This window comes from Topomyia yanbarensis, chromosome 3 (assembly GCF_030247195.1).
Source record: "Topomyia yanbarensis strain Yona2022 chromosome 3, ASM3024719v1, whole genome shotgun sequence".
Classification (NCBI taxonomy): Eukaryota; Metazoa; Arthropoda; class Insecta; order Diptera; family Culicidae; genus Topomyia; species Topomyia yanbarensis.
Window position 1 is genome coordinate 419,566,726 of NC_080672.1, and position 22,021 is coordinate 419,588,746.

At 45.0% G+C, this 22,021-nt stretch overlaps 1 protein-coding gene across 7 annotated transcripts in view; it reads left to right on the top strand.

Annotated features, from left to right (window-relative positions):
- The window catches only part of LOC131692641 (uncharacterized), a 52,654-nt gene that overhangs the window by 15,285 nt on the left and 15,348 nt on the right, over positions 1 to 22,021 (top strand). For 4 of the 7 annotated variants that reach the window (XM_058979795.1, XM_058979800.1, XM_058979797.1 and 1 more), the window contains one exon: positions 15,654 to 20,494. In XM_058979795.1, the coding sequence (XP_058835778.1) occupies positions 15,715 to 20,494 (4,780 nt within the window). In that variant the 5' untranslated portion in view covers positions 15,654 to 15,714. Of the gene's footprint in view, positions 1 to 15,467; positions 15,593 to 15,653; positions 20,495 to 22,021 lie in introns of all 7 variants that reach the window. The other 3 variants (XM_058979798.1, XM_058979801.1, XM_058979799.1) reach the window with 2 other exon arrangements.

Genomic DNA, 22,021 nt, shown 5'->3' on the forward strand with positions numbered 1-22,021 from the left:
CTACTTGGTCGGTTTGTGGGAGTGGGCGTAAATTACAATAAAAGCAACGGTTCTTTTCAGGACCAATCAATTGTGTTCTAATGAGAGTTAAACTGAAACTTTCATTTTAAGGTGTGTAGCAAATTTTCAACAAGCAACATAATACGTTGTGTGGAAAGAAGTAGCTTGCACACGGAACAAAAATTTAAATTATCCTCTCGCTCGTTTCGTGCACTGCTTTTTCATTCCTTTCTACTGTTATTATCAGTATTACCAAAACGAATGTGTTGTTGCATGTGTTTAAGAGAAACGTTGAAGTCGCATGCTTATATTCAAGCTTTTTGGCAGCCCCCGTGAACTAACTGCATTAAATGGTTTTTTTGTGCAGCTCCGTGCTAGTAGCAAACAAAATGGCCCTACTAGTGTCTGATTCGTGAGATTGTGCAAGATTTCAAAGTCGAGCTAAGCTTATAAAGTTCAGCCGTAATGGGACCCGAAGAAGCCAGTCTTGTCGTTTTGTTCGAGGCTACAAAACAGTTCGCCAGGCACGTAACTATCATGCCAAAAATATCCAACGATCCAGCGCATCACCATCAACACCAACGCCGATACCAAAGGTTCTTTTCAGAACCACCATTATTACCATAGAGAATTATTTGAAAATTTCCCATTCAAACGTGATTCTGTTGAATATTATTAGATTTAAATTAACGTCTCGAATTGAAATCACGACGCTCCGGTTATGTGACAGACATTACCCACCCATCTTTTTTTATTGTGACCACGACTAACGGTTTAATATAGACACCCCATTTCAATATTTCTGAAGGAACAGAAGGTCGAGTTTGGAAAGTTTGTAACTTTCATTGTACTTAACCAAATTACACAATGTTCGCACTAATGATTCAGAAATATGATCAGGAATCTTCTGTTAGATTTGTAAGTATGTATAATTTACATGAATAAAGAAAAATTGATTTTCAGGAATCAATTATTATCTGTTCTTCCATTGGCCAGTACTACGCGACTTCCTCATGCTAACAATTAATTTCATCGTTAGCCATCTCCCTCACCAAGGCCAACAACGCCAACAAAACTGGTCCTTTTCAGGACCACCATCATTTTTGTAAAGAATAATTTGAAATATTCCTCGCCCAAATCACCTTTTGTCCGAAAATTCCAATGAGTATCAACATATTTGAAGAACGTGTTCCTTATGTATTCTACATCTCTCCGGTTATGTCGCAGACATTACCCACCCATCTTTTTTGAGCATACTTTTCTTATCTTGGAGATCCGAAATAAGCAAAAATAAGAATTTTAATTTTCTAATTTAGAAGAGAGCAGAAGAGAAATTTTAACAAAATAATCAGAAAGGGTTATGAGGCTATAGATTGTATACTATTCCCCCGAAAATCATTCCCCAGAAAGCCATTCCCCAGAATTCCACTCCCCAGAAAATCATCCCCCAGAATATACTATTCCCCAGAAAGTCATTTCCTAGAATGTACCATTCCCCAGAATTCCATACCCCAGAATACACCATCTCCCAGAAAGTCATTCCCCAGAAAAGTTTAACTTTTTTTATTGATTTGATCTTTTCAAACGTACTACTCGTTCCAAGAGGCAGATCACTTGTGATGCATTTTTAAAAATCAGCGAAATTAAATGCATTTATTTCCATCAAAATAGAAATTCATAATGTATTTTGCTTTGCGTGCAATGTCTTTTGCGTTGCGTGCAAGACGTCAAAACCCTACGAAAAAACTAGCCTTACATTCCAAAAAATGTCGAACAACTTGTATCAGCGTAGGACGTTTATTGAACAAACTTTTCTGCGAGGGAGTGCAAAGTTGATGCAAAAATGGAAATTAAATGCATTTTTCTAATTTGATGCAAATTTGTTATACATTGCTAGAGTGATCTGCCCCTAGACTCGTACCCACTTCCATCGAACGACATTCTTCGATTCGGTCACATTTGAAATGATTTGCATTGTGTTGAAACCGGAAGTTAGGATGACATTATTTATTCCGAATTTAAATAAAGAATAGCTGACTTTCCCGAAAAACCATTCCACAGAAACTAAGATACCGAAGTGTTTTCCCCAGAAAGAACTATTCTCCAGAAAACCATATCCAGAATGAACCAATGCTCATAAGTTCATTCCACAGTTATAACCATTTCCCAGACATTTTTTTTGAAGTGGGAAATTTTTTTGATGAAAATCAAAACATTTTTTCAGTATGTTGCCCATATTGCTCCCCTCGAAAAGTGCACTGGTAGCAGCATTAGACAATAGCAATATAGGACAAATCGCAAAATTCAGTACAGGTGTGTTTTTCTGTGCCATTCAACAGAAACCATAGAAAGCGGTAGCCCCCTTCCTAGGATCTAAAAGATTGAAACAGTGTTATGTAAGTAAGGTTATGTGGCGAAACCAAAACTTTGTACATTACCTGTACATGATGCTGGTACGGATAAGCCGTCGAAAGCGGCGGCTCCTCGCAAAAATATCGTTGCACTAGTTCGACCAAAACACCAGCTACACCTTTTATACACGCTTCCAACCACTCATTTACAAATTACTCAGCCCTCAGGCCCACGAGCAATTGGTATATCCCCCGTATACTTGCACATATGTCAGTAGCGCCATAATCGCAAATGCGATAACAGTCCCAACTAATAATATATTCAATTCAAAATGATCGCTAACATTGACGAATAATTGTTGTCGAGTATTATGTCTAACTCTGTGGTAAAAGTACCATTTGGCGTAAGCCGGGCCCCGTGGTGGTGGAGGAACGCTACGTGGGAAGCTGAGCTGTAAGCAACCGGGCGGGTCATAGGTGGTGGATAATGCTTAATCGCGATAGCAACTAGTTGTGATTCGCGACCCGAACCAGCAGCGGGGGTTGACTGCGGGTGTAGTAGGACGAGGTAGTGGGCTCTATACGTCCTAGGCCTAAATACCACATGCCCTAAAGCAGCCCTGACAAGGCGAGCCAGTGCCGCCTTTAAATAAGCGCTTAGCCCAAATCCCTCTCCTCCCGTTATCCTTCCTTCCTTCCTTCCTTCTGCGGCTGTTCGCCCATCTAAATATGGAAGCTGTTCTTCAATGTCAGCTTCTTTCACCGAACAGCCTAGATAAGCCGTGTAGTGTCGGTAGTGGTTGTTTCAACCGGCTAAGAATTACACTACGGACTACCTGTTTCAGTGGTAATAATCTACCAAACAGGGAACCCCAATTCCATAGTGTCATGCGACCCGTGCTATGGGTAAAATTGTTGAGGGGGTTTAAAACATTCTCAATGGCGAACGGAGCCTGGGAAGAGTCGGGCGAACTCCCCAGTATGCTGCATTACGCAGCGGAACGTTCACTCTACACACCGTTTTTTTTTCACCGATGATCCACTTAATTTTGGCGAATTTTTGTTGGCTGGGGGTTTGCAGAGACTCTCGGCTGATGGTAGTTCGGTGAAGTTTTGTTGAGTCTCGATTATCAAATTTCGATGTGTACAGATGAACCTGCCCAGAGGCCGTGTGGTATCCGGCCTAGAATTGAGCCACTGGAGTCCTGCTGCCATGTCGTAGGAGGCGACTGAAAGTAGGAGACCCTAAGTCAAGGTGTAGTTCCGTGCCGAGGACTTAATGATTGGAGGGTCTAAAATATGCCAGTCGCGCACGGAGCATTTTGGGTTTTGCCCTTGCTGTGTTATGCGAATCTCTGACACAGTGGACCATTATTTTCTTCGCAAATCGTGGGAATCAAATGATCATGTCCCATTTAAACCTGATATGGCTCGCTAAATGCGTTAACATCCCAACTCGCTTGGTGTCCTCTAGTTGTTGTGCAATTTGTGTTGGAGATGAAATGTACAGTTCTCTAATCAACAATGGTTAGAATAGCACAAGTCAATCTCCAACATAAACGTACAGCAACTATGAATTTATCTCGACTCATGCAGGAAGGTAAAGCTTCCATAGCATTGGTTCAAGAACCGTATTTCCATAAAGGAAACTTCTATTTTGGAAAGTTACTTAACACTGCCTTCATTGCTTACAACAAGACAGGCATGACTAACCCACGTGAAATGCCTCGTGCTTGCATTCTTGCAAATAAGGCTATTGACGCGTGTCTCATATCGGAGCTCACAACTCGCGATATCTGTGTTGTCACAGTTACATTGACTGTCGGAAACGTAGACAAAAAATATATATATTGTTCAGCATACCTACCGCATAACGAATCATCTCCTTCTGATGATTTCAAAAGCGTTGTATCATATTGTAGCAGAAATGGGCTTCCGCTCATTATCGGCAGTGATGCGAATGCTCATCACATCATTTGGGGCAGCTCAGACATCAATCTGAGAGGCTCTGAACTGATGGAGTACATAAGTAGTACAAATCTCCATATTCTGAATGTGGGAAACCGACCAACTTTTGCGAGGTCTGGGAGGGAGGAGGTGTTAGACATAACACTTTGCTCTGATAGAATTTTGCATGAACTGGGAAATTGGCAGGTTCCAAATGAAACTGAACCGTCTCTATCCGATCATAAATATATATTTTTCGAGCATTTTGATGTCACCTTCAATGTGGTGACATATCGTAATCCTAAATCTACAAACTGGGACCTCTTTTTGGAAAACTTGGCGACTAAATTTCATGGATATTTTCCAACAATTAGTCAATTAGACGACTTAGATGACGTCGTGGATACGACAAACTCATTCATATTAGCATCCTACGAAGAAGCTTGTCCACTTCGTACTGTTAAATCGACTAGGGGAACCCCTTGGTGGAGGGCTGAGCTTGATAGAATGAAGAAAGTTATGAGAAGAGCTTGGAACCGGCATCAGCGTGATGACTCCAGGGCTTTCAGGTCAGCTCGTAGTGCATATAAGAAATGTCTTAGATTTGCAGAACGGGCTGGCTGGCAAAGCCTATGCACTAATGTCTCTAGTCTGAACGAGGCTAGCAGATTAAATAAAATTCTCTCCAAATCGAATGATTTTCAGATGAACTCCTTAAAAACCAGAGATGGTGTTTATGTGACGGACGAAAAAGATGTTCTTAATTGTCTCTTCGACACACACTTTCCAGGTTGTAACGATCCGGAGTTGAACAATGTTCACAGATCTCATTCTGGTGATTCGGACTCGTGGGCGTTAGCACGCACATTGGTCTCCACTGAATCGGTCAAGTGGGCAGTTGACAGCTTTGCTCCATACAAATCACCCGGAAAAGATGGAATACTTCCCGTGCTACTGCAAAAGGGATTTGATATTCTTAAACATGTCTTGAAAAAGATTTTGCTTTCCAGTCTTGCTACCGGGTATATCCCGAAAGCATGGCGAGAAATAACTGTTAGATTTATTCCCAAAGGGGGGCGCTCAAGCTATGAAGAAGCCAAGAGTTTTAGGCCTATCAGCTTAAGTTCTTTTCTTCTGAAAGCTTTGGAACGGATAATCGATCATCACATCAGGAACGTTAGTTTAGTTGAATATCCACTGCACAAAATGCAACATGCATATCAGTGTGGGAAATCCACGATCACTCTGCTTCACGATGTTGTTTACAACATTGAGAAAGCCTTCTCGCTCAAGCAATCTAGCTTGGGTGTATTCCTAGATATTGAGAGTGCTTTTGACAATGTGTCCTTCCAGTCTATTCTGGAAGCGACGCGCGGTCATGGGATACCTGCATGTATCTCAGGTTGGATAAACGCAATGCTTAGTAACCGCATACTTTGCTCGTCACTGCGACAGGCTGAGATACGGAAGTTGAGTATTTGCGGTTGTCCTCAGGGCGGCGTTCTGTCACCTTTGTTATGGAACTTAGTAGCTGACGGCTTGTTGAAGAAACTCAATGAGCTTGGATTTCCAACCTACGGGTTTGCTGACGATTACCAAATACTAATTACTGGATTTTGCATCGGAACAATCTTTGAGTTGATGCAACAGGCATTAAGAGCTGTCGAACAGTGGTGTCGACAAGTTAAACTATCAGTTAACCCAAGCAAAACTTCAATGGTTCTTTTCACGAAGAAGCGAATAACAACCGGGGTTCGTCCCTTGCAGTTCTTTGATTCTGAGCTGCTGTGTGCAGATCAAGTCAAATACGTTGGAGTCATATTGGATTCCAAACTGAATTGGTCTGCTCACATTGAGTTCAGAGTCAAGAAAGCGTGCATGGCCTTCGGGCAGTGCAGACGAACTTTTGGAAAGACCTGGGGTCTCAAACCTAAATACATCTATTGGATTTACACGACAATTGTACGTCCAATACTGCCATACGGATGCCTTGTGTGGTGGCAGAGGGGAGAGGTGGTGACAGTCCAGTCAAAGCTAAACCATCTGCAAAGAATGGCGCTCATGGCGTTGACTGGTGCTTTCGCCACGACTCCGACTGCTGCTCTTGAGGCACTTCTAAATATCAAACCATTACACATACACTTAAAACAAGAAGCACTATCATGTGCATACAGACTGCAGGTTACTGGGCTTTGGAACAGTAATCATGTTGATCTTGCTACCAGTCATACACGATTGTGGTCACAAATGGTTACATGAGGTGAAGATATTCTTGCTCCCAGCGATATTACACTCACTTGTAGTTTTCCTTACAGGACATTCCATGTTAAGATTCCCTCTCGAGAGGAGTGGTTGTCTGGCTTTATGGAAAGACAACAACAAACGCAAGTGGTTTGTTACACTGACGGTTCTCTGATGGAGGGACGTGCTGGTGTCTACTGTCGTGAAATGAGACTGGAACAATCTCACTCACTAGGTAGATACTGAACTGTATTCCAAGCAGAAATCTTTGCGATTATGTGCGGGGTGCAATCGGCCCTTCAACTGAGTTTGTCCGGCAGAGTTATAAACTTCTGCTCCGATAGTCAGGCTGCAATCAAGGCCCTTAGCTCAGACAAATCCCGGTCCAAGCTAGTGATCGCGTGCCGAACCCAAATCGAAGAACTAAGCATTGTCAACACTATCTACCTTGTCTGGGACCGGACATTGCGGTATTACTGGAAATGAATGGGCTGACGAATTGGTCAGGGCAGGTTCAGCGATTGACTTCGTTGGTCCTGAGCCCGCGCTGCCAATTTCGACAAGTTGGATAAGGGAAAAAATACGGTCCTGGGCTTCGTCCGAGCACCGCAATTATTGGAGAAATCTACAAACGTGTCGCCAAACAAAGGCGTTTCTAGAACAACCATGCCCAGTGGTTTCGAAAAATCTCTTACATTTTTCGAAGCTCCACTTCGGCGTGCTGACCAGGGCTTTAACCGGCCACTGCAAACTCAATTATCACATGGCAACTATTCAGCGCGCTGAGTCTTTTTCATGTGATCTTTGTGAATCCGACTACGGAACCTCATATCATCTGATATGCAACTGCCCAGCGCTAGCGCAATTGCGATTACGAGTCTTCAGCCGTCCTTATATAGACGAAACCATGTTTGGTCGACTGAAACTCAGAGACATACTAAAGTTTATTATCCAATGTGTTGAAGAGCTTTAGGCTTATTCGCAGGCAAGTTGAACTACTTGTGAGTTTAACTTACCTGTTGTTTATTTTTTGTTTTGTACTGTTATTTTTCCCACCCTTCCAAGTCTACTTCCCCACACCTCCTTGTCCTTTCCTTCCGCTCAGGAAATGATGAAAACACACGGCAAGGCACAAATCCCCGACTATGTACGGGGAACGTGCCATTTGAGCCAATATATTCTGATTCCTGATTCCTGACCATTTGGCGTAAGGTATGAAAATACTTTCGAATGTATTTAGTGCAACCTATTTGAGTAAACCGAGCAATCGGGTGGATCGTACATTTGCGTACGAAACATTCCCAATACAAAAGCAAGATAAATGCTCTAAAAACCCACGAAACCATTTGTCAAAATATGCATTCGTTTCGATTTTAATATGGATTTAACCAAAGCTCCAAATACGGAATCAACATATATGTTTGAATAAACCGGGCAGACGAAAAGATCACAAGTTTGCGTGCAAGAGTTACTTGGCGTACAAATTCAAAGAACTGCTCATGTTTGAAAGAAGGATCCAAGTCCTATGTTCGAGTAAACCGGTTATACGAGAGGATAACAGGTTTGCTTGCGAGAGGCCGCCGCTCTCGACGGCACATCCTCAGCAGCTTAACACCGCATAAGTTCCTTTAATTAGGTATGCGTAAACCTTTGGCATAACCACAAATAATGACCCAGCAAACCACTAAGCACTAAAGTAAGCAGCATATTGACTATATAAGAGCTGTCCAATGTTTATAAGCTTTATATGGGCTTCACAAATGTTTATAAGCTGTATATCAACTTTGCAAATGTTTATAAGTTGTATACAAGCTTTGCGAATGTTCATAAGCATTACGAACATTAAGCATTAAAATAGACCGTATATGGGTATATGAAGCTATACTTTAGAGCCTAAAAACTATGTAGTTGTAAGCCGTAAGCGGTAGCCAGCAATGCCGTTATAACGCCGTTAATGGTTGACATTTCTATTAATCAAAAACAATGAAGTCCAAATCAAAACAAATATGAGATGGCGCACATTGTAAGCACAAAAAAGCTTATCGGCTTAGGAGCAATAAACAAATTAAAGGGAATCAAATCTTTAAGCCATAAAATGATGGGAAACTGCGATGAATAAATTTTAGTTTTGTGTAGGAAAGGAGGTAATTTGAAAAAAAAAAAATCGCAAAACCATGCTTTTGGTCGTCAGTGAGTGAAATCAACTTCTAATCAAAATCGTTCGATTTAATATCATTCATATAACCAAATGCCCAAATGAATCAAACAGCAAGCGCACTGGAACAACTTTATCCCATAGCTTCTAGAAGCTTAAGTTCGAGCCTGGATCAAACGCTGTATTGAAAAAAGGTTAAACACATGTGGCTGATAGATCATGAAAGATAGAAAGAAAGAAAAACAACTTCTCCATTTTCATTTTGTTTTTTTTCTCAACCAGTGCACAAATTGTTTTGACATTCCTCCATAGGCGCGGTAGAAAAGTGGGAGTAGGTTGTATATCAGCCGAATATTTCGCCAAAAATGGCTTTTGAACAGCACTCATGTACAATATGAAGCCTATAAGCTCAGTTCAGGCATCAAATACAGACTACATACGGGGAACGTGCCATTTAAGCCAATATATTCTGATTCCTGAAGCTCAGTTACTCTTGTTCTGTACGCGGCTATAGAACCGATAACTTTTCTGGGGAATGGGGCATTCTGGGGAATGACTTTCTGGGGAATGACTTTCTGGGGAATGTGGCATTCTGGATAATGGTTTTCTAGGGATTGGTACATTCTGGGAAATGTCTTTCGGGGGAATGGTACATTCTGGGGAAGGGAATTCTGGGGAATGGCTTTCTGGGAAATGGCTTTCGGGGGAATGGTATACAACCGAGGCTATATATAGGGACTAAAGAAGAATACTTTAAATGCTTCGGTTTCTTATAAAGAAAGAAAAATATATGTCCCGATTTTATCAATGTCCCTGTTTTATCAGCCATCTGGTTGCATCCTTACTTTGGGGGTAGGGTGGGGGGGTTACTTCTCTAATCTTCCGGCCATCACATCACACGATTTGGTATTCCTAATATGTATAACAAATAAACAAAACGCACAAAATCCTGTCAATTTTATTTTTCATTCGATTGTCGGCTCTAAAGATATTACCAAGGGCCGTTCATAAATGATGTCGCGTATTGACAGTCGGGGAAAAGTCATGAATTACCGAGAGAAAAACAAAAAACTGAGACGTACTAGTGGAGCGGAGTTAACAAAACCAACAACAATCTTTAGACTTTTTTTTTCTGTGAGACATCGTTTATTAGTAGACCCCAAACAATTAATATTGCATAACGAATATCACGTAACATCGATGACAGAGCAGTGGGATCAAGGCCAAGTTTCCGCTGGGTCGTGCAAAACTGAGAATCAATCCATCTCAAGCGTAAATGTTGAGTAAAAGGCACATTCAAAGGAAATTGAAAGGTTACCACCAAAGCTGGTTCTGTCGTCATTCCGTTTAGTGCGTGAGTGTTACTGAATTGATATTCAAGGGATCGTTATACTTATAGGATATCGCTAATAAAAAATATACACGAACTTTAACTCATATAGTGCAACGATTCCACATATTGTTTGGATGATACCCAGAACAGGCTCTTAAATCATACGAAGTGTATTAGGGAAGCCAGTATGGTGGTCGTAATGGTCTAGCAAATTTTTTTAAAATTAAAAAACAAGCATTTTAAACTTATTTGTTCGAAAATGGATGTCTGTTCTCTATTTCTTAGCTCTAAAAATTAAAATTTCAAATTATTTCTGGTTATCAAACAAATCAATCATTAATACACATTAGAACAGGAATAATAACTGGCAGAATACATAGTTACAGGGAAATTAGTATTCGTGGACATTACGATCATCAGCGCTATCTGAATTAGTTAATAGTCGATTGATCCGCTTCAGACCTAGGGGACTCCGCTAGCGAATGACGGATCTCAATAGTAGCATGTCTGTAATAACCTACGTACTTGGAACTATTGAGAACCAGAGCTACAGGTCCAAAGCCCTGGTAAAGGAGGATGGTTGTGATGATCTGGGCCGCGGTCACCACGTAAAGCAAAATAGGTCATAACCCCAAGTCCAAGGCGTGAAGCGACCCGTGCCGAGGGATGAGTGATCGAGGGGGTGAAAAAGATGCTCGATCGTTAACGGAGCCTATGGGGTACCTGGGCAACCCCCACAGTAAGCGTCCCTTACCACATTACTGCGGAGCTCTGGTGTGGCGGACCTTTCTTTCTCGTGCGACTCGTGGGATCAATGAGCGACGTGAAAAATAAAAAACCAAAAACGGAGGTGCCGAACCCCTTTGCTAAAGGTGGTTTGATGAGGTCTCCCCCCAGTGGGGAGGGTAGTGGAGCGACGGGGGCTGCATCCGACAGCACCAGTAACTCCCCAGCAGTGGTAGAAAATAGCCCTACCAATGCGCTGGGCGGGCCACTATCCGCGATGCGTAAAGTGGTAGAGCAGCTCGATACTATAATCGAGTTCACTAACGCGAAGCAAAATATCAGTAAGGAGCTGAAACAGAGCCTGCTGGTGCTCCGGAAGGCTGTTCGTGTCGCAAGACAGGAACAGCAGGCTTACGCCAAGACGGTGGAGTGTGGAGAAAAGTCCGACAGAGGAACCCAGACAGTGGCCTCCAAGAGGGAGGGAAGGGAGAAGGCCGACAGGTACCCAGACATGGGCCTTCCCCTTCTATGGAGCAGCCAAGTCGCTCGAAGCGGCGGCTGAGTTCCACTCGAAGGGTAAGGGCAAGCGCAAGACTACGTCGAACGCGAAGCGCCCTAGGAAGTTACCAGGCGAGGGTGCAAAAACCAACACCATACGGCGTGTAACCGTCACGGCCAAACGTCGTTTGGTCGAGGTAAACCGGGGCGAAAATGACCCCGCCGGGCAGAGAGAAGGTGCCAGCAACTCGGCGCAACCGGGGCAGGGGGGTGTAAACCCCTGGACGCTGGTCACCAAGAAGAAGCCGACACCGACACCGACACCGGATGCACCGCGGCCCGCGAAGAAGGCCAAGGACAGAGGCGAGGCCTTGTGGTTAAAGACCGACAAGGACAAATACGCCGACGTCCTAAAGTCGATGAGGGCGGCCAAAAGCCTCTCGGCTCTCGGGCAAGACGTGCGCAGCGTGAGACGCACCAATGCAGGAGAAATGCTTTTGGCGCTGAAGAGAGGCGCACAATCCAGTGCTGTCAATAAGGTCTTGGCCTAAGAGGTCCTGGGTGAAGGCGCCCAGGTGAGGTCGTTAGGGGCGGAAATGACTCGAGTGTAAGCAACTGGACGAGTTCACGACCGCAGACGATGTCGTCGCAGTCGTCAAGGAGCAATGCGACGTAACAATCGAGCGGGCCTCTGTGCACTTAAGAGGGGGACCCTCCGGCACCCAAGTAGCCTACCTCAGGCTACTGAAAGCAGATGCCAAATAGGTTACCGTGATAGGTAAACTGAAGATCGGCTGATCAGTATGCGCAATCAGCATACCACAGCCGCCTTCAGTGGATAGGTGCTATCGGTGCCTGGAGTCCGTCCATAAATCGTACGCATGTAAGGGTACAGACAGGAGCAAACTATGTCGTCGCTGTGGCGAGGAGGGGCATAAGGAGCGGGGCTGCACTAAGACGCATAAATGCCTTATCTGCACCGCTAAGAAGCAAGCCCGCAACCATGCTATGGGCGGACCTTCGTGTCCCTTCGGTGAGACAAATAAGAAGAAGCCGTGAACGTCACACAGCTAAATCTTAACCATTGTGCAGCAACCCAACGGCTGTTGTGGCAGTCGGTCTCGGAGTCGAGGACAGACCCGTGTCGCCCTCCTATCAGACCCGTACAACATCCCTGCCGGCAACGGTAATTGGGTGTCGGACGGGCCTGGGATGGTGGCAATCTGTACAACGGGACGGTTCCCGGTTCAAGAGGTAATACACTCCTTCGCCGAGGGTATTGCGATTGCCAAGATCAATGGTGCGTTATATTGTAGCTGCTACGCTCCACCAAGGTGGCCCATAGAACAGTTCAATCAGATGATCGACAGGCTCTTGTCAGACCTAGTGGGCCGGAAACCGGTAGTTATAGCGGGAGACTAACGCTTGGGCAGTAGAGTGGGGCAGCCGCTGTTCAAATAGCAGGGGCCAAGCGCTAATGGAGGCGCTTGCGAAACTCGATACTGTGCTAGGTAACAACGGCTCCGCTAGCACATTCCGTAGAAACGGGGTGGAGGCATCGATTGACGTAAAATTTGCCAGCCCGAGTCTGGTTCCAGGCATAGAATGGAGGGTAGACGAAGGCTACACCCATAGCGATCATTTAGCAATCCGCTTTAGGATCAACTATGATGTGCAGCATTCGAGGGCGGGAGATCCTTGGCAGGTACGCGGGTGGAAGTCCAATCACTTCGACTGCGAAGCTTTCGCCGCGGCCCTGGGACTGGAGGCCAACACTGACAGTCTAAGCGGGGATGCGCTGGTAGCCGTTCTATCACGCGCGTGCGACGCCACTGTGCCGAGAAAAACCCTGCCAAGAAACGGCAGATGCCCGGTATACTGGTGGAGTGCCGAGATTGCAGCTCTACGATCAGCCTGCCTTAGAGCTAGATGTAGGATGCAAAGAGACCGCACCGAGGATGCAAGAGAGAACCTCCGTGAAGCGTTTCGAGCTGCGAAATTGGCCCTTAACAAGGCCATTAAAAGCAGCAAGAGAGCGTGTTTCGACAACCTGTGTGAGAGTGCCAACGCGAATCCGTGGGGTGACGCCTACAGACTCGTGACGGCCAAGACCAAAGGCTCTTTACCCCCAGAACGGTCTCCGGACCGGTTGGCGACGATTTTCGAAGTACTCTTCCCGTCTCGAGCTACAAGCCCCTGGCTACCTGCATTACGAGACATTGCGGGCACGGCCGAAATGGTTGCTCCGGTGACGAATGAAGAACTACTCGCAGTGGCTAATTCCCTAGCAATGAACAAAACTCCAGGGCCGGATGGAGTTCCAAACAGCGCTCTCAAGGCAGCGATCATAGCGAACCCGAACATATTCAGGCTAGCTATGCAGAGATGCCTTGCCGAGTGCTGTTTCCCCGATAGATGGAAAAGGCAGAAATTGGTGGTTGCCGAAGCCCGAGAAGCCGCCAGGCGACCCATCGGCGTACAGACCAATCTGTCTGATCGACACGACTGGCAAATTGCTTGAGAGGATCATCCTCAACAGGCTAACCCCGTACGCAGAAGGTATGGACGGCCTGTCAAGCAACCAGTTTGGCTTTCGGAAGGGTAAGTCCACAGTGGACGCTATCAACTCATTGATAAAGACTGCCGAGATAGCGATCCAACGAAAAAGGCAAGGCATTCGATACTGTGCGTTAGTGACACTTGACGTGAAGAACGCATTCAACAGCGCAAGCTGGGATGCCATCGCGCTCTCGTTACACCGGCTTAGCCTACCGGTGGGTCTGTACCGGATCCTGGAAAGCTACTTCCAGAACCGCGTACTGCTATACGAGACCGATGCCGGTCAGAAAAAGGTTCCGCCTTTGCCGACGACGTAACCTTGGAGGTCTACGGGGAGTCAATCCCTGAGGTAGAACTAACAGCAGAACACGCGATCAACGCGGTGGAGGAATGGATGAGCGCGAGAGGCCTGGAGCTCGCTCATCATAAGACGGAGGTAGTTATCGTCAACAACCGCAAGTCGGCACAACATGCAGTTATCCATGTGGGAGAAGTCGTGATCACCTCACAGCGGAGTCTGAAGTCTCTCGGAGACATTATAGACGACAAGCTGACCTTCGGCAGCCACTTCGACTATACATGCAAGAGAGCGTCGACTGCTGTTGCGGCATTATCGGGGATGATGTCCAACAGCTCAAAGGAATTTGAACCTGGAATTTTCAGGGAATTAAATTTTACTTAAAAAAATTTGGAATCTGGAATTTTGAAAGTTGACCATGATGATTTTATGGAATCACATAATTTAAAGCCGATTTGGTATAATTATATCGAATTTCTTTTATGTTGTATGACCATTTTCCTGATTATAAAAATGATTATGCAAAAGGTTCGTTATATCAGAACTGTTAAATTATATAAAAAATGTCAGCTATGCTTAGTGTCCATTAGGAATAACTTACTCTCCATCGTATCACATAGAGTTGTTGCTGCACTGCCCATAATCGCAAGTCAGTCCCATGTAGATAGGGAATCCTATAGAACATGGGACTGACTTGCGATTATGGGCAGTGCAGGGATGAGACACAGTAATCTTAAACAGGACTTAATTGGCGCAATATATAGACGGATATAATAAATTCTTATTGTTTCAAATGTGCTGTACACAAGCGAAATTGCCGGCAGCATTTACGATATTTTGTCTAGATAATTAGTCATTAGATCCCCCGTTCAATAATGTGCAAGAGGGCCAGGTTAAATGTATCAAGGATCCAAGCTAAACGTTACCATCTAAGCTAGAAAATAGCATCGTCATGCATTTTTTTTTGTTCCCGGCGTAAAATGTTGCTTAACTCGCTTTTCTCGAACCTGATATTTGCAATATGCAAAGACTTATCATTTTCATCATCGTCATCACCAGCTGTCATGATAACCGCCGTCCCCGGGATGAAACTGGGAGCCACTGCGGTAACTAAGTGCGGTTCGTCTAGTTACCATTTGGCATTACCAGCCAACCACTAGACATCCTCTGCGCCCGGTTACTGGAGGGGATCCTGGTTGATGAATTATAATAATTATAATAAATCCCTCCCCCCTGAATGCATCTGTTGTCCTTTCAATGCAGTTTAACACTGGAGATATAGACACATTCAGTACTCGGTGTGGTAGATTCGAAATGTGGGAATGCGCATGGATGAAATATTTCACATATGTATTGCAGGAAGAACGGAGCAGAAGCACGTCACACAGCACAGCTCGCCACTTGTACATAAAGAGAGCAAAGTAAACCAATTCAGTTGGATTTGATTGCAGGCCACCCATTCCGTATACAGCGATGAGATGTGGGTGGGATGCTGCTCAAAATTGAATGATATTTTAAATAATGTTCTGTTATTCTCTGTTTCAGATATTTGTAAAATGGTTAAAATGAGTTCCTGGGTGAAATAATCGATAGCAACAATCCCACCATGGAAAACGCCAGTGGTAACCCGCCCCTAGGTTCGGCTGGGGACGGCAAACCAGATGGCAGTGATGATATAGGGCCACCACCGGTCGGAATGCCTCCAATGCACCCGGGAGCACCTCCAGGTGGTCACTATCAGCACTACGGTTATGGAGCCCCACCCTCGATGATGGACCATCATACAAAGGATCCATATTATCATCATGCCGCTGCAGCAGCCGCTGCCTCTCGTCACTATGATCCATATTCTATGCATGCCCCGTACCACTCGTACCAGCATTCATACCATCATCAAGCACCTTACGCAGGGCACGCGTACCACCATCAGACGGCGACTGCTGGCTATCCTCCGGTGAGCCACCACTCATTAATACCGCCAGTTGGAGGACCTCCATCATCCAGTTATCCGGCTTATCCTAGCAGCAATCAAAATCCCGTTCCAGCAACTCCGCAAATACCATCGATTCCAGGTCCTTCTGGATTTCAGAAATCACCAGAGAAAGCATCATCTGTAGACCAAAAGTCTTCAATTCGTGATGATAAGAATATGCTCATTGGCTCCAGTTCCGGAGGACACGATACGACTGATAGTGCTCCAGGAATTCCTCCGAAGCGTAAAATAGAAATCCTGGATAATGTATTAATCAAGAAATCCAAACAAGAGCTTGAAGCAGAGAAACAAGATAAGCGTGTTCCTCCGCCTGTTGTTGATGCACAAGAATCGATTGCCTCCACCACCCCGACTACCAGCAATGGATGCGCTATAGACTCGAACAAATCTTCCTTTCAGATATCTAATTTGCTTGAAGATAATAAGCCCCCGAAGGTGGAATCGCAACCAACACCACCGCCTCCTCCTTCGCCGCCATCTGTTGAACCTAAGGAGCAACCTCCTGCCGAGCAAAAATCGCCCGGGACTGAGGAAAAACCCCCATCGCCAGTACCAGAGACTGAGAAGCCTACACAAGAGTCGACACTACCGCCGACCCCACCACCTCCACCACCACCTCCACCACCACCACCAACACAGCCGCCGTTATCGGAAGAGGAAAAATCACCTAAAAACGAAAATGATGGCATTCAAACCGACCAACCCGAACGATCACCAAAAGCGGAAGAAACGGAACAGCAAGAACTGCCAGCGTCAACTGTTACGCCAGCGCAGCAGATGGATTTTGACATTTCCGAAAAGCTGAAAGAAATGGGCGAAATAAGTGTGAAACCGGTCTCCAAGACTGACGCCAGCACTAGCAGGGTGAAGGAATTGGAATGCACCGAGGAAATTTCGTTAGAGATTACCAAGAAGGATGCCGCAATGCGAAAGGTTAGCAATCTGAGAAAGAACATCAAGGAGGTAATGGACGACAACCAGCTGGATGCGTCGACGTTGGCTGCTCAACGTCAAGAATTGGAACGTTTGGCTCGAGTTCAGGAACAACAGAGAATTATCCGCGAGGTACAGCGACAGCTAGCACTGGAGAGGCAGACAAATAAGACCGAGCAAAAAGTGATGCAGTTTCTCCAGGGGCATGCTTCGATACTGAAAACTCAACAACCCGGAACATCCACACCGGTGAAGGTGGGTTACGTGAAGAATCCGTTCGAAACTCGAGGAAGACCACCGAAAGCACGGCCAATTCAAACTAATTTAACACCGTCGGTAAGTATTGCTCCGGTGAAGTCTACTGGATCGTCCTCGCTGGCAGCTCAGATTCCATCGATTCCGGTACGAGCCTTTGACGACATGGTCGATAGCGAAGAGGAATTTGATGATGAAGATGATGAGGACGAGGACAGTGAAGCGGAGATCATTCCCACGCCGGAGAAAAAAGAAGTGGTAACGATTGATAGTTCCTCGGATGATGATTGCATTGTTCTGTCGGATGATGAAGAGGAACCAGAAGATGATTCGGATGACGATCCACAAAATAGTGGACTGCATGTGAATGATTCGTACAATGTTCCGGACGAGCAGGGTCGAGTTGTGATCAATGTTGGTCATGCCGAGGGCGAGGAGGATATATTTTTAGCACCACAGATTGCTCGGATCATCAAGCCTCACCAGATTGGCGGTGTACGGTTTCTATTCGATAACATAATTGAATCGATTGAGCGGTACGACACCTCTACCGGATTCGGTTGCATTCTGGCACATTCTATGGGCCTGGGCAAGACGCTGCAGCTGGTTTGCTTCTGTGATATATTTTTAAGACACACCAGTTCAAAAACGGTGCTGATTATAATGCCCATCAATACGCTGCAGAATTGGTTGAATGAGTTTAACACTTGGCTGCCGGAGGATCCGGAAAGTAGCCCGCTGAAAAATCACGGTGAGGTTAGGCCGCGGAACTTTAAAATTTTTATCTTGAACGATAGCCACAAGACGCTCAAGTCTAGAGCAAAGGTTGTACTAGAATGGGCTAAAAGCGGAGGGGTTTTGCTGATTGGCTATGAGATGTATCGGCTGCTTAGCCAGAAAAAGATGACAAAAAAGAAAAAGAAGAAGAAGGGTGAACCATCGGTGGTAGATGATGAGAAGGAATCTACTGAAGAACAGAAAAATATGTTTGACGAGATCCATGAAGCACTGGTAAAACCTGGTCCGGATTTGGTGGTTTGTGACGAAGGTCACCGTATCAAGAACTCACACGCTAGCATTTCGGTTGCGCTGAAACAAATCAAGTCCAAACGAAGAATTGTGCTGACTGGATATCCTCTGCAGAATAATCTGCTAGAGTATTGGTGTATGGTGGACTTTGTTCGTCCGAATTATCTCGGTACGAAAACAGAGTTTAGTAACATGTTTGAACGACCCATTCAAAATGGACAGTGTATCGACTCTACTCCGCAGGATATCAAGCTAATGCGTTACAGGGCCCATGTGTTGCACTCTTTGTTGCTCGGTTTTGTGCAAAGAAGGTCGCATTCCGTGCTGCAGACCAGTCTTCCCCAAAAAGAAGAGTACGTTTTGTTGATTAGAATGACCGAATTTCAACGAAAACTGTACACGGTTTTCATGAACGAAGTCGTCAGAACAAAAGCTGTCCCAAACCCACTCAAAGCCTTTGCCGTATGTTGCAAGATTTGGAATCACCCAGATGTGTTGTACAACTTTTTGAAACAGAGTGAGCGGGATTTAGATTTAGAAATAGAGGAAGCTGAAGCCACACCTGTTATCAAGCCACCACCGGAACCGGTAAAACCTCCACCTCCTCCGCCGCCGCCGCCTCCCGAGAAGAAAAAAGAGGAAAAAGAAAAGAAAAAACCAGGTAAGAAACCGTCAGCTCCAAAACCCCCCAAGCCATTGGCTTTGAAGAAAGATGGAACTCCTCGTAAGCCGAGAACTACCAAGAAGGAATTAGCACAGAAAAGTCAAGCTATTGGGAAGGATGGCAAGATTGTTCCTGCTGCAACAGTTAGTCCTAGTACACTACAGAAAGATATTCCGCCGGTAGAAACAGCGGCGGATCCACCTGAAATTCCTCCATCGATAAAGACTGAACTAGATCCAAATGTTATCAAGCAGGAATATCAAGATTATTCACATCAACCTGCCCAGCAGCTGCAGCCACCACAGCAACAAGGAATGTACCCTGGCTATCAAAATCAGGGTTATCAACAAGCTCCACCTGCTGCACCGCCAGCTCCATACAACTATAATCAAGGCGTGATGAATCAAGATCCTAACAACTACAACTACGGAAACCAGTACTCATCGAACGATCCGTATCAAAATTACGGTAATAACTATTACGGACGTAACGATTACAATTATAATCAAGGCTACGGCTACGGCTATGACCAGAATTACCAGAATACCTATGCATCAAACAACTATCAAAATTCAAACTATTGGGGTAACAACAACTACTACCAACAACAACAGAACAATTCCTTCAACGGTAATTACTACAACAACACCAATCAATATGGTTATACCGATCAGCAACAACCACAAGATCAACAACAATACAATCAATACAACACACAGCAGCAAGAACAGAAATGGGATCCGTCAGCTCCAACGGTAGATCCTATGTATCAAACGCAACCACCACCACCCACGCCGGTGCTTCCTCCTCCTGTTGATCCTGCTGTTACTCAACAGGAAGCAAATGCCCAGTACGCCGACCAACCATCGTTGGAAGATCTCAAGGAACCGGTCAAATCGATGGATGTGAAAGAGGAGAAACCGACGGAAATTGTCGACATGGATACAAAGGTTATCACCAAGGTGGAAGAGATTAAAGAAGAAATTAAGACCGAAGTAAAAAGTGAAATAAAAACTGAGTTGGACGTTGCAAGAGTCGGTGAAGCAACGGCAGTTAAAGAAGAGGTCAAATCTGAAATCACCGTTAAAGTTGAGGCTACCGAGACAGATAAGTCGGAAGCTATGGACAAAGCAGATAAAGAAGCAACCGAAACGAAAGACGAAATTGATGAAACTAAACTGAAGGACGAACTGGTGAAAACCGAAGACGAATCCAAAGTGAAGGAAACGAAAGATGGTGCAAAAGATGGCAGCAAAGCCAATGGTAAGGACAAGGATGAAATTCCGTACGAGTGGGCGTTTGAGCTGATGAAAAGTTACACACCGGATCTGATGGAGAGTGCACCGAAGATGCAGATTTTTTTCCACATTCTCATCGATAGTATCAAGCTGGGCGATCGTATGCTGGTATTTAGTCAGAGCTTGCTGACGCTCAACTTGATCGAGCGGTTCCTGCAGAAGCACAAAATACCCGGCACGGAGAATCAATGGGCGAAGAATACGAACTACTACCGTAAGTAATGCTTTTTTACTATTTTTATATGCAGGATTGCGGAATCCTATGTTTTGTACATTCTCAGTTGTAAGATCCATAATTATAGTGATAGTATGTAAAGTCGGGTCTCCCACTACGCGGACTTGTAATACGTGGACTCGTATTACTAGACTCGACTGCACATACTATCACTATATGATTATGGATTTTATAGCGTTTCCGTTTTGACGCTGGAGGTACATTAGTGTTGTGTGAGAAGAATTCAAGGTATTTTCGTGTTTAACTCTCCGGAAGTGGCTCACTGAACGAGCTGCCGCAGTTGCTCTAAGACGATTTCGCTAGATTTTCAGGGCACCGTGTTCTCAGCGCCCTAGCGCGACTGCCGGAAGGTTGCACTTGGACTTGGGCGACTGCCGGAAGGTAACATTGCACTACATTAGTTCAGTTTGTGGTACACTCATTCAAACTTGATTTTAATGAGTGTTATCTCTTTTTACGCTACACCGCAACGAGTAAAGAACGCTTTTTCTTAAAAGTCTCACGTAGAATTTGGCTGCGTAACCATAGAAACCGGTAAAAAATCAAATCCGTCAGAAATTCTATTAGAATACTCTAGATGACCTCTGATAGTAGAATTTTATATATTGAAAAGGTTATATCGCTACCCAAGTAACTACCTTTGTTGTCAATCTAGAATGAACCATTATTCAATATCCGAGGCTCATCCCGAGAGTGAGATAAACAATAGCCTGGAAGAAAAGTGTTGGCGGGCGACCCTGTTAGCAGGAGTGAAAGCTGTCAACGACAGTCCTGTCAACCAGCAGCGATCGCGGAGCGGTGCGCACGTGCTTGAACGTTCGCAGCAATCGCGACCAATCAAGCAGTCACCGGAGAGCAACCATGTCAGCATCATCCAAATTCTTAGCAATCAGCACAAATGTATGACAAAGCTTACGGAACAAATGCACTCTATTCAGACTTCTGGCCAAGGCTTATCGAGGAAGGAGTTGGTGTTGGATTCCCTGGCGACAAATATCACGAAGTTTGCCTACGACGCGGACAAAGAATGCTCGTTCGAATCGACTTGCACGATACGCAGATATGCTTAAGAAGGACGCATCGTGCCTCGACGACGCCGCTAAAGTCCGGTTGCTTTTTGGTTGAAATCCATTTGCGTCACACTAGTGCCGATATTTCATCCTCGTTATCAATGTCTACAGACAACGAAGGACGAATCCGAATATTTAATCAGGAGGGAGCATTTCAAGTGCCTGATCTTTGTGATCAAATAAGCGAAGGACTCGGACCTTCGCAAGCACCCGTTGCCGAAGATCACTGAAAGGAATGACAGGACGCTCAGAAAAGTAGTGGATTAATGCAAAATCTTGAAAAATTTCAAGGTCACGACTTTGAGCAGCAATAACGCTGTAGCATCCACTTCACTGTCCTCGAATGCGGTCCGATCTGACTTAAAGAACAAAGCGAAGTTCAGCGAAAAGCGGGGCAATAGTGCACCAAAATCACCGTGGTGGACATCTGGTGGTA